Source organism: Durio zibethinus, chromosome 22, assembly GCF_047325235.1.
Source record: "Durio zibethinus cultivar Kanyao isolate XHJ-2024 chromosome 22, ASM4732523v1, whole genome shotgun sequence".
Taxonomy (NCBI): domain Eukaryota; kingdom Viridiplantae; phylum Streptophyta; class Magnoliopsida; order Malvales; family Malvaceae; genus Durio; species Durio zibethinus.
This window is the reverse complement of record NC_143183.1, coordinates 18660408-18676025: the sequence shown is the minus strand read 5'-3', so window position 1 is coordinate 18676025 and position 15618 is coordinate 18660408. Positions and strand designations below refer to the sequence as shown.

Genomic DNA, 15618 nt, shown 5'->3' with positions numbered 1-15618 from the left:
TAAAATAAATAAAATATTTTTATTATTTTTTAAATATTTTCAGTCAAATAAAATTTAAACTTCAAATCTCTTATTCAAAACCCTACCCGAAAATTGAACTCACTCAGTCTTTGGATAAGTCTACATAAAAGCCTAAATTATTATTATTTTTTTGTTTGTGAATAAAAGCCTAATTGTTAGTTGCATGGACTATAAATAAGTAAAATAAAATGAGACGTTTGATAATTTTCTACTTTTTTTTTTTTGTTTATATTAGTTTTTTATTATTTTATTTATATTATTATTCGGAAGAAATTAGGATGAAGAGATAAAGAGAATTGAAAAGTTCACATTTGTTGACTGTTATTGTGCTTTTCAAAGGACGGGAAAGAGCCCTAAGTCAACAAAAGGCGGCATTCTGCCATGAATTGTCAGTGGCAGACTGGCAGTGGAAGCCTGCACTAGTCGTTTCCCACAAGACTATCAACTTTTTTATTATTTTTTGGGTGATTTTTATCAATATAATATTATGCAGTTTTGAAATTACACGCCCCCAAAGTTTTTAAATATTTCTTTTACACATATATGACATTTCTTTTTTTTTAATATTTAAATGAAATTTGATTTTCATTAAGTTAAAATTTATAATTTCACCTCCCAAAAAAATAAATATTATTTTTGATATTTTATTTTATGTTAAAGATTAAAGTTGCATAATCCTCATGACCAATGATAATATTTAATATATTATTTTTTATTTTGATTAAAAAATATGTAAAATTAAAATTTCCTTTTGAGGAGTTTAAATTAACCTATTTTTTACAAAGATAAATAACTAATTAAAAAAATTTTGCTTCTCCAACAATAAAGTAAGAAACAAAGCTCTTGAAGAATACTCTTAAATCTAAATCAATTAATTTTCAATTTTGCTTTACAATTTCAATTGAGTTTATTCTAGTTTACTCTTTACGGATATTTTCTTTTAACAATTTAAATTATTTGCCATTACATTAATTTTGTGTACCCTATTATAAGTTCAAAACTCAAAAGTTAGGGGTTTTTAACTTAAATTTGTAGTAAAAAAATTAATCACGAAATTGCAATTTGATGTAAAATCAACAAGTATAAAATCAAGATGGAAATTCATCTTGATTAACTTAAATAATAAAAACAATTTTGTTTAAGTTTTCTTTTTAATTTTTGTTTATTGTATTAGCTTGCCTAATATATATATATATATATATATATGTTAAAAAAATAAATAAGATAATAGAAATAATAAAAATAAATTTTAATTTTGAACGGTGAATTTTTAAAAAAAAAAACAATAATACCTCTAGAATATTACAAAATCTTAAAATTTTTCAAATAAAAGTAATAAAAATGATTATATTAAAAGATTTATTAATAATAAATGAACAAACATAAATTTTTATTAAAATAATTATGATTTTTTATATAATCATAATTTTTATGAATAATAATTTATTTATTTTCAAATAATTATAATAATTTATCATATAATAATTTTTTTATTTACACATAATTATTTAAAATATGAATAAAATTAATATAAAAATTAATTTTTTCATCAATAATTAAAGTTTTTTATCCAGTATGAAATGCACTATAATTTTTTTATTGCCAACAAAAAAAATATGAGTTTATTATGCATTAAAAAAAATTAGCTCTTAATATTCTACAAGACTTCCACCCATTCAAACCCAAAAACGTTGTTTCTGTAATTGTTAAGTAATAAATTCATTGACAAAACAATGTTAAGCTTTGAAACAATATAAGGATATGAGGTAATCTATCTCAAAATAAACAAATTTGTTTTTTTTTTTTTTTTTTTTTATAATTTCTGGAAAAGATAGACTAATTCACATTGAAACGTCATTTCTATATTTTTTTTCTGCTGCCAAACGAATCAAGTTATCGCACCAGTCAAAGAATCACCCATTCTTTATCCTTAAATTCAACCATATCTGAATATGTTACCATCTTTAAGCTTAATTCAACCTTTGTTACCAACGTAAAACTATAGCGGTTAGTGGCAGCCCAATTGGTCAATTTTTTTATTGATGCAGTATTATATTTTTGAAAAAGAATGACATGTGTTCAGACGAAAAGAACAAGTTGACAAGTTGAGGTCAATTTTTTTTTTTTAAGGTTTTATCTAATATATTTTTTAAAAAAATTGATTCAATTTTAATTTATTTATATTAAATTTTAAAAATTATTAAAAAATAATAGTTGAAGTTAAATTTTCGACAAAATGAAACTTATGAAATTAATTATTATTTGGGGTAATTTCTTTTTAGCTAATGTATTTGACCATGAAAAAAAATTAAAGACGTATGTGTTCACATTAAAGCCATTAATGGAGGGTTTTTGAGTTTTGATGAGAAAAATAGTTTGAAATCATATATAACATTATTATATGATACATGATTACTTAATAAGGTTTGTTTATGTACAATCTTATATGGATAATTTATATTATTAACACGTAAAATAATTTTTTAATTGTATTTATTTACCAAATAATTTTATTATTTAAATTAAAAAAATGTTTTAAATCTTAAAAAATTAGATTTATCTAAATTTTTTTATGTTAAATAATTTATAACCTTTATTCTCATTTAAATAAGATAAACTTATTGGACCTATTCCAAAGAAAATAAAAATAAAAATAAAAATCTTATTTAAAATTAACCTAAGTATTTTTTATATAGAACATGTATATATTCTTTATCTTGCATTTAAGCTATGTAAGTATGTTGTAAAATAATTTTAAACTTTTGGACTTCATTTATTTATTTTTTATTATTATAATTATATGTTATGTAAAGCGTAGATATATTTAGATGTTGTGTTTTTATTATTAAATTTGTAATATATGTTTTCAATATTTTTGTTCTAAATCAATCATTTGATGTGTCGTTGTTAGTAAAACTAAATACATACATAGAAAATGTGTATTATTATAATTTCGTCATGTATAATAAATATATAATCAACTTTCACTTTAAATTATTTTTTGATGTACAAATTTAAATAAAGGGTTATAAAAATATATTTTTTAATAAGTTAAATAAGACCATAGATCCATAACAATATATAATATTTATAGTTATTTTTTATTTACATTACAATAATTTTTTTAATATTTCATATATCCTATGATGTATATAGAACAAAGATAATTATTTATAAAGATCCCATGATGTGCTTTTTTTTTTTTTTAAATTCATTGCATTCCGATTTTCTTAAGATGAAATGATGGGCTTTAAGATTTGGAACCATTTGAAACATTAGACAATGCTTTGAATTTGTTTTTCCTAACATTGGAGTGCACAAAAAAAAATTGTTTTTTGGGTCATAGTCAATTTATGACGGCTAGTTTTTTTGTTTTTATTTGAAACTTTTAAGAATTAAATTTTGATACACATTATTAAAAAAATCATACAATTATTGATAAATTATAAGAGTTAAAAGAAAATTTTTAATTAATTAAAATAATATAAAAAGTACATTAGATAATATATATATATGACTAATTATATCTACTAAATAAAAACACATGTAGATATAGAAATATATATTATTGGATTTCACCTATCAAAACCCCATTTCCAAGCTGACAATCCTTCTCTTTTGTTTATTTCCTTGTTAAATGCATAAATGTTGTTAATCATGGAAGATTATTTTAAGGAGGTCAACACAAATTCATGCATATGTTAATTTCATGATTCTATTTTAAAATTATTGGATGCATCTGAACATTGTTTTGTCATGATTGAGTAATTTTATTGGCACCATTATCAATCATTGGAGAATCGAACAAAATCGAAGAATTATTTTTAATGATAAAAAAAAAATCGATGAATTATAAGAAAGCTAATCTAATAATTCAGATTCATGCATGTATCTTAAAAGTATATACATACAATATAAAATTCAAAATAAATTAAATTTGCCAACCTAAAGCGTTAATTGAATTTTAACAAATGCAACATTTATTTTTATTGATATTAGAAGTTGCAAAATTTGCCAGTTATTATATAATATTATAATGTAAATATTAGAAATAATATTAAGTTATTCATATTTTAAAGCTAAATAAAAAAGATAAAATTACTAAAAATCAAATAAAAAAATCACATATTTTTTTTTAAATTTTTTTTTAAAAGAAAAATAATTTGGATGGATTTTTGCGGTCCCATTTATAAATCTAGATGAATTTGGACATAATACAAAGTTTGAATTATTAGGTCTGATTGAATTTAAATAAACATGTATATAATTTATAACATGTTTAAACTTAATTTGACTCGGTCTATAGACACCTATAGTCGTAAATCATATGGTAAGCTTTGTTTTAATCAACTTCTTGTCTTCTTTAACTGATCCATGTTCAATTAGTCAAACAACAAGTGCATAACCTTGCTTTAGTCTTCCCTTATAACATTATTTTTCCACTAAGTTCATTTTAAAATATATCAATCATGACAGATTCATCATTAAGGATGATGGCTTTTAAATCTTTGATAATTGCTACTTTTATTTCTTTGAATCATTTAAATATTTTGGGCTTTTTTAAGTTTACCTAATAGAGTTGGCTAAAAACACGTAACCCAATATATAGAGGATGAAAAAGGTAGTTTTGCTTTATATTTTTAATGACTATTATGGCTGCCTTTTCAACTTATACTAACTATACATTCATGGCTGCCAGAAGATTAATGCATTTGTAATTTGATGATATGTCTCAAAGTATAAAAGTGGTTTAGCTACTTTGTTTTACATTACAAAAAAAAAAAAAAAAATCAACTTTCCATCAAATTGAGCAAGGGAGAGAAGACTAGCTTGAAAAGTAGAAATGAGTTAGCACTTGGCAATAATGTACTTAAGGTCCATTTTAAATGTACGGTAAGATTAGTTTTATTGAGATTGAAATCATAGTAATAAAAATTATTTTAGTTATGATTGAAAAAAAAATTTATTGTAATTACGATTAAAAAAATTTTTTATAGAGAATTTTTTATTAAATGCAATTCACTAAATTTAGTATTTGAATTCAATTAGTGGTGCGATAAACTTGATTGCATGAAATCCAACCCTTAGACTTAGTTAAATTAAAAGTTTAAGGAGATAGTTTATGGATATTTCATGTCAACTTTCTTCTTTTATTATGAAAATTTCATGCCTTTTTTTTTTCTCTCAAAAATTTAGTGGGATTAAGATGAAATTTGCTACTAATATACAGAATTTAGTATTGAATTTTTATCCGCATTTATCCAAAAAATATATTGAATTTTGGCAATGCACTTTGATTTTATTTGTTCACTTTTAAAAAATATTTAATATAAATGATAAATTTTATCACTATACTTTTAATTTTCTCGATTCTCAAACAAAAAAAAAAAAACATAATTGAAATATTGCGTAAAATATTTTACGCAGGTAGCCAATTTTCATCAATTTTGATAAGTATATATTTAAAATCAACAAAATTAAAAATATAAAGACAAAATTCAATGAAATTAAACAATAAATAAATTCAATATCAACTCATAATACATCTCGGCAAATTTGATGTTAATCTCAAATTTAAAACTCATAAGTGAGATATGTTTTGAGGGAGGGAAACCCTTTGTGCAGATTTTATTGCAAAATCTTTGTTAAGACGTTTCCATTTGCAAAATCATGCTAGCTGATGCTGATGCATCTGCTGATGCATCTGCTGTTGCTTTGCTGTGCTCATAATTCAGGCCAGCCCCGTCTATCATGCATCAAGAAATTAAAAAAAAAAAAAAAAATCACCTTCTTAGCTTAAGATGATTTGACCATGAAAGATTAAAACTAGAACTGGTTATGGGTTAGATCAGGTTTCAGCTGGTGAAAAAGATGGAAAATTTAAAAAATATATATTCAAACATTATTAAAATATTAATATTTCAAATTAAATTAAAATATTTTATTATTAATTAATTTAATATTTCAAATTAGATTGGATTTGAGCTTAAAAAGATTTTGTCTAGAACATAACTCGAAATAATTTAAGTGAAATGTTGATATAATTGAAAACTTCAAATTTGCGAGGTCAAAATGATGAGCCTATTCTGTCTTTTTATTCAAAAAAGTGTGTAAATGTCTAACTATGATTTTACTTTAATTCTTCCCCAAGAAATTTTCAATAGAAAAAAATTTGAGCCACCGGCTAACAAGTTATTGTCTCTAATCTGATGTTGGCAAAAGCAATTGGTGCCGTAAACTGACCGCACTTAAACATTGTTGCTCCGATGGTGATAACTCAAATGTTTATTTCTTTAATTATTCCCTTCGTTTCTTGATAATAACGTGACAAAAACAGGTTGAAATTTACGGTGTCTTAATATTTAGTATTATTCCGGAAGTTGATTTACCGGAACGTTTTCGCAATCTAATTTTCAAACTCACTTCTATCTTTCGTCACATTGAGTTGGGAGAGAAATGAAACGTGCTTAAATTTGATTCTTTGTTGACATTATCCAATGCTTCGTTCAATAGCTTGAATGTGAAGCGATCAAGTTTTTGCTTTACAATATTTTTGTGGTATAGTTCGAATCTGAAGTGAACTAAATACTTGAAGAAGTAACAGGGGAAACGGTCAAAATAAGTTCAGTGTTTTACTTCAAATTCTCTTCTTTCTTTGCTTTGATTCATATCATGGCTGGAAATTGTATTGCAGCCTTTCATGGACCTCTTCATTTCCTCTTTCTTAAGGTACTTGATTTGTGTCAAGCTCGGCGAAGACCAGGTTTAAGATATTCTGCCAAGGTTTGTGCTTGGTGCAAAGAATTTTACATGAAATAAAATAAAGATTTATTCAACAAATAAGACCAATGAAGATTTTTTTTTTTAATCAACCGTGGTTCAATTTTTGCAAAAAACACGTCGAAACTAAAATTTTAAATGCATCAAATCAATGTAAAAAAAAAAATGCATTACTATTGTTTGGAGAGAAGGTTTGATCAAAACAAAACTTGATATACCATATATAAAAAAAAAAGAGACACATGAAGATAATGGCCCTCCCAATCCAGTCATTTAACCCATAAAATAGATATTGGGCTGCCCGCAAAACTGACCGACGCCCAAACCCAACTTTTGTACTGAAGCCTGGATTTGAGTTGCTAGGTCAATTTCTTGTTTGATACAGAGAAGAGTTATAATGTTACCACACTTCATAGCTTGAAGAACTTGGTTTAGTTTTACCAAACAAGAAAATATGAATGAGAATGGAATCATTCAGGGAAAGAGGAAACAGATTCGATAGAGAAAATGAACTAGTCTTTCACCTTAACCTGTACAGATTACTTTGTGCCATCAGCTTAAACCAACCTCAACCAGCCGAGCCTCCTAAAACTCCAGTATCTTCAATCACTGCCTGATAATGGGTACAAAATTACAAAGAATTAAGTTGTAATTGGAGATTATAATTGGAGCTTAGCTGGATTTTCTTTCCAAACTTTACATATTTCTCGAAAATGTCAATATAATAAACACAATGCAATCGAAACAATAAAGATTCAAAGGGGGGGAAATTCTACAAAATAAATTATACATGACACCTCTAGATTCGCTATATTTTTCATACGCAATACAGCCATCCTAAAGACTGCTTTCGGCATCACCTAAACCCTAAACTACCTAGACTAACTATTAAGAATTCCCCTCACTGTTACAACGGAATACAGTTACAGTATAAGTACTTGTTAACTTATCTCAAGTTCATATCAGGATCATCTTCATCATCAAAATCTTGTTCACTTGATGGCCTGATTCTCTTTCCATCTCTCGCTGACGAGGCAGTTCTTCCCTTCTTTGGTTTCCCTCTAAATATTAAACAAATACAAGTTATATGTTATGAGCTGATATCTAAAAGTTTCACTTGATTGAGTAATGCCAACTCGATCTGGAATCTACTGTTCTCTTTTATTGTTTCTCTTCAAAACTAAAATAGTAAAAGATGAATGAGCAGACTCACTGGCCATTGGCGGCTAGCCCTCCAGCCTTAGACTGACCTGAACCAAAATCAGATCTTCCATCTGCAGCAGAGAGGATGTCAAAAAATAGATTTTAAGGGGGAAAACATTAGTAAAATAACGAACAAGGTTTACCATACTGTCGAACTCCCAGTTCTTCAGCCTGAACATAAAGAAGCAAAGTGAACAAACCAGTCTAGGTAAATCTGAAAAACTATCTCAACTATATGTACTCTTGAGACACAGCCTTGTCATAACCATTTTGCAAAATTGATTTCTGCTAAAACAAATGGAAGGTACAGCACAATTGCACAAACATGGTAAGACTAGAGCAATAGTCGAATAATACTGAAGATAACAAATCATCATCATCATCATCATCATCAATGACAATTCCATTCACCACCTCATGTAACTAATGGTTTATTTCGAGACAAAATGCAACCGAAATTATCTTGAGAAAGACATGCAACAAAGAGATCTGAAGATAAGCATCACGTACTGACAGCATGTTTTGTCAGCTTAAGTCAAATGCTCTTATGTGATAATAAGGTCATAAATTCCCAAGAGCGGATAGAAGCGGGAAAAAAGTACATCATACTGTTCCTAAAAGGGTATATTATTGGAAAAGCTCCTTTGCTTCTAGTTTAATCACATCAAGTGCCGAAGGAAACATAATACAGAGTTTCAGCATACCATCAAACCATGTGTTGTTGCTATCATAACAGGCCGAAATGTGACTCTCCAGGCAATAAACATTAAAATGCAACTACTTGATATCATCACATAATAATATGGAGATGGCCTAGAAGATGCCATTCAGGAAGTTGACAACGTTAGTGTATGCGCATGTGTGTGTGTGTGTGTGAGAGAGAGAGAGTTGGAATATTATGGGAATATTCCATGGGAGATAGTTTAGGAGGGATTAATTGGGAGCATGATAGTTTAGGAGGGATTAATTGGGAGCATTAATGTGTAATTTGTAATTGATTCTCTTTTCTTGGTATTGTCTATATAATGAAAGGCTAATCCAAGGGATTAGCAGGTTGTTCTCTAAAGCCTTAGCTCTAAAATGGTATTAGAGCCAGCAACGCAACCCTAGCCGTTGCCACCCCCCTTCTCTCTCCCTTTCGCCAAACCCCTCTGCGATAGCCTCTGCGTCGTCACCTAAGCCATCTCTACTACAGACTTTGATCTTGCAGCCCTAAAGCTGCATACTTAAAACTTGTTCTTCCTTTTCAAAAATCCCTCATTAGTTGAAAGGGGGCCGTCCCCTTATTTTCAAAGATGGCAAGAAGAAGGGGATACACCTTCTTCGTGAATGATAGATTAAGGGAGACAAGTTCCTCTCGATGTAGAGCGTGGCTGCAGAACTAGGGATGGTGTTCCTTGTTGTTGAATAGGGGTTGTGTTAGTCGATTGAAGGATTACCAGTTGTGTTCTGAAGGAAGAAGGATATGTGGCCATGGCAAAGGGAGAGGCAACCGCATCAAAGGTGATAACTTAAGAGTTTGTCATGGGCTCACGGTTGTCAGATGAGAAACTTGATGGCTCCAACTACCTGCCATGGAGCAAGATTGTGTTGGTGACCTTGCGAGTTCTTGGAAAGGCTCGGTTTTTGACAAGTGAGTTGCCAGCAAAGGCTCAGAGTGTCCAACGTGGGAGCAGAAGGACAATTGAGTACTTGGACAATTATTCAACTTAATGAAACGACAAGTCAAGGTGATGCTCAATCAATACTTTGCAACTAAGGAACTTTGGGATGCTTTAAAAATTGTTTATGCAAATTCTAAGAATTGGCAAGGGATCTTAGATGTTTCCAGGGCATGGACTAGAATGGACCAGCCTGATAGGAGCCTGAGGGAATATTTTGCTGCAGGAGGTATATGACGAGTTCAATGAACTCATGCCCTTGTTTACCAATTTGAAGACAAACCAGGAGCAACGAGAGGCTCTAGTTGTAGTGTTTTTCTTAGCAGGATTGAAGAAAGAGTACGCTAATGCTAGTACCTAGATGTTAGCAAGTAGAGATCCACTTTCTTTACTGGATGTTATAAGTGCCTGAGCAGGGTCACTTAGCATGATCCTCCATAGAAAGACAAGGAAGTATTTGTTGCCCCACAACGTGAAGGGCGAGCACTATGCGGACGATGTTGTGGACGAGGTAGAGGACGTGGAAATGGTAGAGGAGACCCACGGTCCTGCTACCATTGTAGACAGCAGGGACACTTACAGAATGTTTGTCTGCAGCTTCGAGGCAATTCTAGCCCACCAACAACATATGTGACTGATGTTGCGCTTCAACCCCAGTAACAAGTAGAGAAAGGAGTTCAGTTATCCCAAAATGAGTATGATAGGCCTATTCAGATGGTTCAGAATCGAACTTCGATCTCCTCTCCGACAGCAACTTTTATACAAGGTAAATTTACTGCATACCTGGTTACCCCCTCTAAGACTTGGGTGATTGATTCAGAAGTTTCAGATCACATGACCTATGAATGGGAAACATTCTGTTTTGGTTGCTGATGGAAACTCTATAGATATTGTGGGAAGTGGCAAAGCTTCACCTATATTCACGTTACGTTTACATGCTGTGCTACATGTCCCTTCTTCTCCTTTTAACTTACTTTCAGTTAGTCAGATTAAAAGGAATTTAAATTGCAGTGTTTCCTTCTTTCCTACTTATTATGTTTTTCAAGATCTATTGATGAAGCAAATTATTGGCAGGGGAAGGATCAAACAAGGTCTTTATGTACTTGATGTCATACAGAAGATATAGTCTAGATTAATGACATACTTAGGAGAATTGTCATCAACTTATTAGTCTCATTGTCGCTTTGGTCATCCATCTATGTCAACTTTAAGAGCTATGTGTCCTCATCCATCATCTTTTAGTTTGGATTATTAATCGTGCAAGTTTGCTAAACTGCACAGAATATCCTATTGACCTCGATTTAATAAAAGAGAAAAGTTTCCTTTTGCTGTGATTCATTCTAATGTATGGGGGCCTTATCCTATTATTTTGAAATCTGGTTATAGATACTTTGTGACATTTGTTGATGATTATTTACGAGTTTGTTGGTTGTATTTGTTGTGGAGGCGTTTTGAATTATTCTCTGTCTTCACTACCTTTCATGTAGAAATAGAGAATCAATTCGATAAGTCTATCAAACTTTTACAGAGTGATAATGGGGGAGAGTATTTTTCTACTGAGTTTGTTCAATTCCTAAATGCAAAAGGTATTGTTAATCAATCCTCGTGTACGGATACCCCAAAGCAAAATGGGGTTGTTGAAGGGAAGAATTGCCATTTGTTGGAAGTGACTAGAGCTTTTTTGTTTCAAAGGAAGGTCCCTAAGGTGTTCTAGAGTAAACCTGTCCTCACAGCATGCTATCTTATAAATCGTTTGCCATTCTCAGCTCTTCAAGGAAAAATTCCTCTTCAAGTATTGTGTCCTGATTGTCCTTTATTTCCACTCTCCCTCAAGGTGTTTGGGTGCACATGTTTTGTTCGTGACACTCGTCCAGGTTGCACTAAATTAGACTCACGTTCTCTTAAGTGTATCTTCCTAGGTCATTCATATGTTCAGAAAGGATACCGTTGCTACTCTCTAGACTTGAGTCGCTTTATTATTTCGGCAAATGTCGCATTCCATGAGTCGGTTCCTGTTCCTTTGGTACTACAGTCTCATCCATAACCTATCATATCAGAAGAAGATGATTTTCTCATCTATCAAATACATAATACAGCAGTCAATAAATCTCTTTTTGAGGCATGCTTAGGTACTCGATTTGGTCATACGTGCACTAAAAAGACCTACGTAGATCCACCTACAGAAACTTCCCCTATTGAGATAGTCTCTTCGTCAATGGATCCACCTCGAGACACTATGGCTAAAGATGTATTGATTGCTCTACGAAAAGGTATGCGAACTTGCAAAAATTTTCCTTTACACACACTCTCATACAAAGGACTTTTTGTTCAACTTCATACTTGTATTGCCACAATTGATGCTATTACTGTGCTGCGTACTCTTTGAGATGAGACAATGGCCCTAGAGGCCAACCATACATGGGACTAGGTTTCCTTGCCAAAAGGGAAGCAAGCTATTGGGTGCAAGTGGGTTTACACCACAAAATTGAATCTTGATGGTTCATTCGCTAAATTGAAGGCAAGACTAGTAGCAAAGGGATATGCATAAATATATGGAGTAGATTATTTTAATACCTTTTCACCAATGGCAAAGATGACATCTATTCGCCTATTCCTTAGTTTTGCTGCTACAGATAAATGGGCATTACATCAGTTGGATGTAAAAAATGCTTTCCTATATGGTGACTTGATTGAGGAGGTATATATGGAGCAGCCACCGGGGTTTGTTGCTTTGGGAGAGTCTGGGAAGATGTGTCATTTGCATAAGTCTCTATATGGTCTGAAGCAAACTCCACGTGCATGGTTCGCCAAATTTAGTGCAACTCTTGTTCAATATGGCATGCAACAGAGTGAGAAGGATCATTTAGTATTTTATATGCAGCAGAGTTCTAGTCTTATATTGTTGGGAGTGTATGTAGATGATATCATCATCACTAGAAGTGATAGTGCAGGGATTGACAGACTTAAGATGTATCTTAAGTCCCAGTTTGAGACCAAGGATCTTGGTCAATTGAAATATTTTCTTGGCATTGAAGTGGCAAGGTGTAAAAAGGGAATCTTTGTATCTCAAAGGAAGTATGTGTTGTATATTTTCAGAGAAGCAGGCTTGTTTCATGCCAAGCTAAGTGACACACCAATAGATTAAGGTAGCAAGCTTTCTTCAGAAGATGGCACTTTACTTGATGATTCCACACCTTACAGGAGACTAGTGGGAAAACTGAATTACTTAACCATGACGAGACCTGATATATCTTTTTCAGTGAGTGTGGTAAGTCAATTCATGGCAGCTCCTAGAGATACTCACTGGAGAGCAGCGATGCACATCCTCCGATATTTGTTGAGAAATCATGGAAAGGGAATATTCTACAGTTCTACTAGTGATGGGAGTATTCAAGCCTTAGGAAGATGTAGATTGGGCAAGCTCTCCCATAGATAGGAAGTCTACATCCAGTTATGCTATTTTCCTTGGAGTAATTTGGTGTCCTGGAAGAGCAAGAAGTAGCAAGTAATTGCTAGGTCTAGTGCAGAAGCAAAGTATAGAGCCATGACTATGGCTACAACAGAGGTATTATGGATGGTTCAATTCTTAGATGAAATTGGACTTTTAGTTCAGACACCTACAAAGTTATAGTGTGATAATCAGGCGGCAATTCATAATCTAGTATTTCTTGAAAGAACCAAGCATATAGAAGTTGATTGTCATTTCATTAAGGAAAAGTTGTAGAGTGGAACAATATTACTGAAGTATGGGGGCACAAGAGAACAACTAGCCGATATTCTTACGAAATCATATCCAAGAGTTCAAGTTGACTATATATGTAACAAGTTGAGCATGATTGATATATATGTTTCAGCTTGAGGGGGAGTGTTAGCGTATGCACGTGTGTGAGTTAGAATATTATGAGAATATTACATGGGAGACAGTTTAGGAGGGATTAATTGGGAGCATTAGTGTGTAATTTGCAATTGATTCTCTTTTCTTAGTATTGTCTATATAATGAAAGGCTAATCCAAGAGATTAGCAAGTTTTTCTCTAAAGCCTTAATTCTAACAGACAAGATCAACTACCCCATCTCAACTCTCTTTAGTTCAAATAAACTTATGCTATGTAAGAATGACATTTAACAATAGCAACATATCAAATGTCATGCTAAAACATAATAGCCTTTCTAATCTCAATACTTAGAGTGATTGCTATAAATTTCCTCTGTGATATAATCTATTAGGAAATTTAATTTCACGCTTAATTTAAGATACACAAGATCACAGAGATATCAAGCCCAAGTAAATGCTCACAATATTTATTTAACTCTAACCATCTAACACTGAATACACATTTAAAGTGTCACCTCTATCCAAGAGAAAGAATAAACAAAAATGGAAACGAACATGCTAAAAGGCAGTAAAAGACATTACTCATAAATACTGAGGCTTATACTATCACCTACCACTGCTGATGTGACTGAAGACAAAGAGAACAATCTATCTTCTGGCTGAAATTTTCTGGACCTCTTTAAGCTACAAAAACACAATTACAAGAATTTTCTGTCACAAAAAATCAAACATGAAATACTTAACATGATTACCCACCAGCAGTATTCAGTAGGAGTCTCAATTAAATACAAGAATATGTGCTGTGATACCCATTTATGCACTATTACTATATAAACTCTTCCTAGAACGCCAATTATGGATCAACAAAAAATCACGATATAACATGTCATTAAAATTTCTATGTCAACATAAACAGGTAGAGATTTTTCATTGATCAGAAAAAGTATTGTAAACTATACCGACATGCAGACGTGGCAAATTTTAATGATGTGTCATAACTTGATCAAATCAGCCTACCACTGAAATTATGTAAAAAATTTTCTCACTAATTTTGTAGATTTCCAGTAAAAAGAATTGTAACTTATAAAGATAATAATCTGCATATATACAGTCAGATATTAAAAAATTGCAAACTGGAAATTAATTCTATGATTAAAATAAAATTTAGACATAAAATTACCAGCAGTAAATAAAAGGGTTAATGTCATAAATAGCCCTTACAATATAGTAGAATATTTAATGTATACCTAAACTTTAAAAGTTTTTAATGGGATCCATGAACTATGAATCAATAACTAATATGATACTCACATCTAATGTGGCTAGCTTTAAATGATAACACTGATAAACAAATAACCCTTCAAGTACCATATTAATTGATATATTTATAATTCAGGCATATTTTTAAAATTTAAATATCATCTTAAATGTTTCACTATAGATTAGAGCCATTCTTAACATTATCCATAAATAAAACAACATAGCGTTAAAAAAAGTAGTTACTTTGTTGTGTTCTTGGATGAAGAAAGAAACCCTTCGAATCCTTTCAAAACATGCCCAAAATGGCTCGAATCTTGCAAATAATTAGTCTCTAACTCATAAACCTACATCAAGAATATCAATTAAATTAAGCAATTTAATGGTAATTGTAAAATTCCTCAAAGTTATTACTTCTCTACTGATATATACACATAAGAGAAAAAAGTAAAATTCTCCGGAGTACAACAGGAAAAAAAATTACCTGCTTTTCGATATTGCGAAGCTCGTTTTGAAGCTTCTCTCTTTTGGTCATGAGAGAAGCAAGCACAGCCGCCGGATTTGCCGAACCTTTGTGCCCTAAAGCCATTTTAGTCAAAAACAAAAACAACTTTCTGTTTGGTTCTAGGGAAAGAAGCAGAGAAAATTGAAACGAAGATTTTGAAAAAAAAAATTTAATGGTTTTGTACAGAGAATTTTAGTAGTTTTTAGTTTTAAATTTCAAAAACAGATAGGCGTAGTTTGGTTTGAATAAAATTTGAGGGAAAAAGAAAATGAAAACGGTTAGGCCTGGGACGGGGAGGAGCGACGTTTTAGAGAAGAAGATGAGGCAAAAAAAGAAACGAGGGTGGAAGGGCACAAC

The 15618-nt window shown here is 30.9% G+C and overlaps 1 protein-coding gene across 1 annotated transcript; it reads right to left on the bottom strand.

Moving 5' to 3' along the window:
* Positions 1-7432: 7432 nt before the first annotated feature.
* Positions 7433-15605, bottom strand: LOC111306717 (uncharacterized). The gene is made up of 6 exons (XM_022904534.2): positions 15241-15605; positions 15003-15103; positions 14114-14183; positions 8148-8175; positions 8015-8075; positions 7433-7862 (listed from the first exon to the last, which is right to left on the bottom strand). The coding sequence occupies exons 1-6, from the start codon at positions 15343-15345 to the stop codon at positions 7748-7750; spliced, it is 480 nt and encodes a 159-aa protein (XP_022760269.1). The 5' UTR covers positions 15346-15605; the 3' UTR covers positions 7433-7747.
* Positions 15606-15618: the final 13 nt, after the last annotated feature.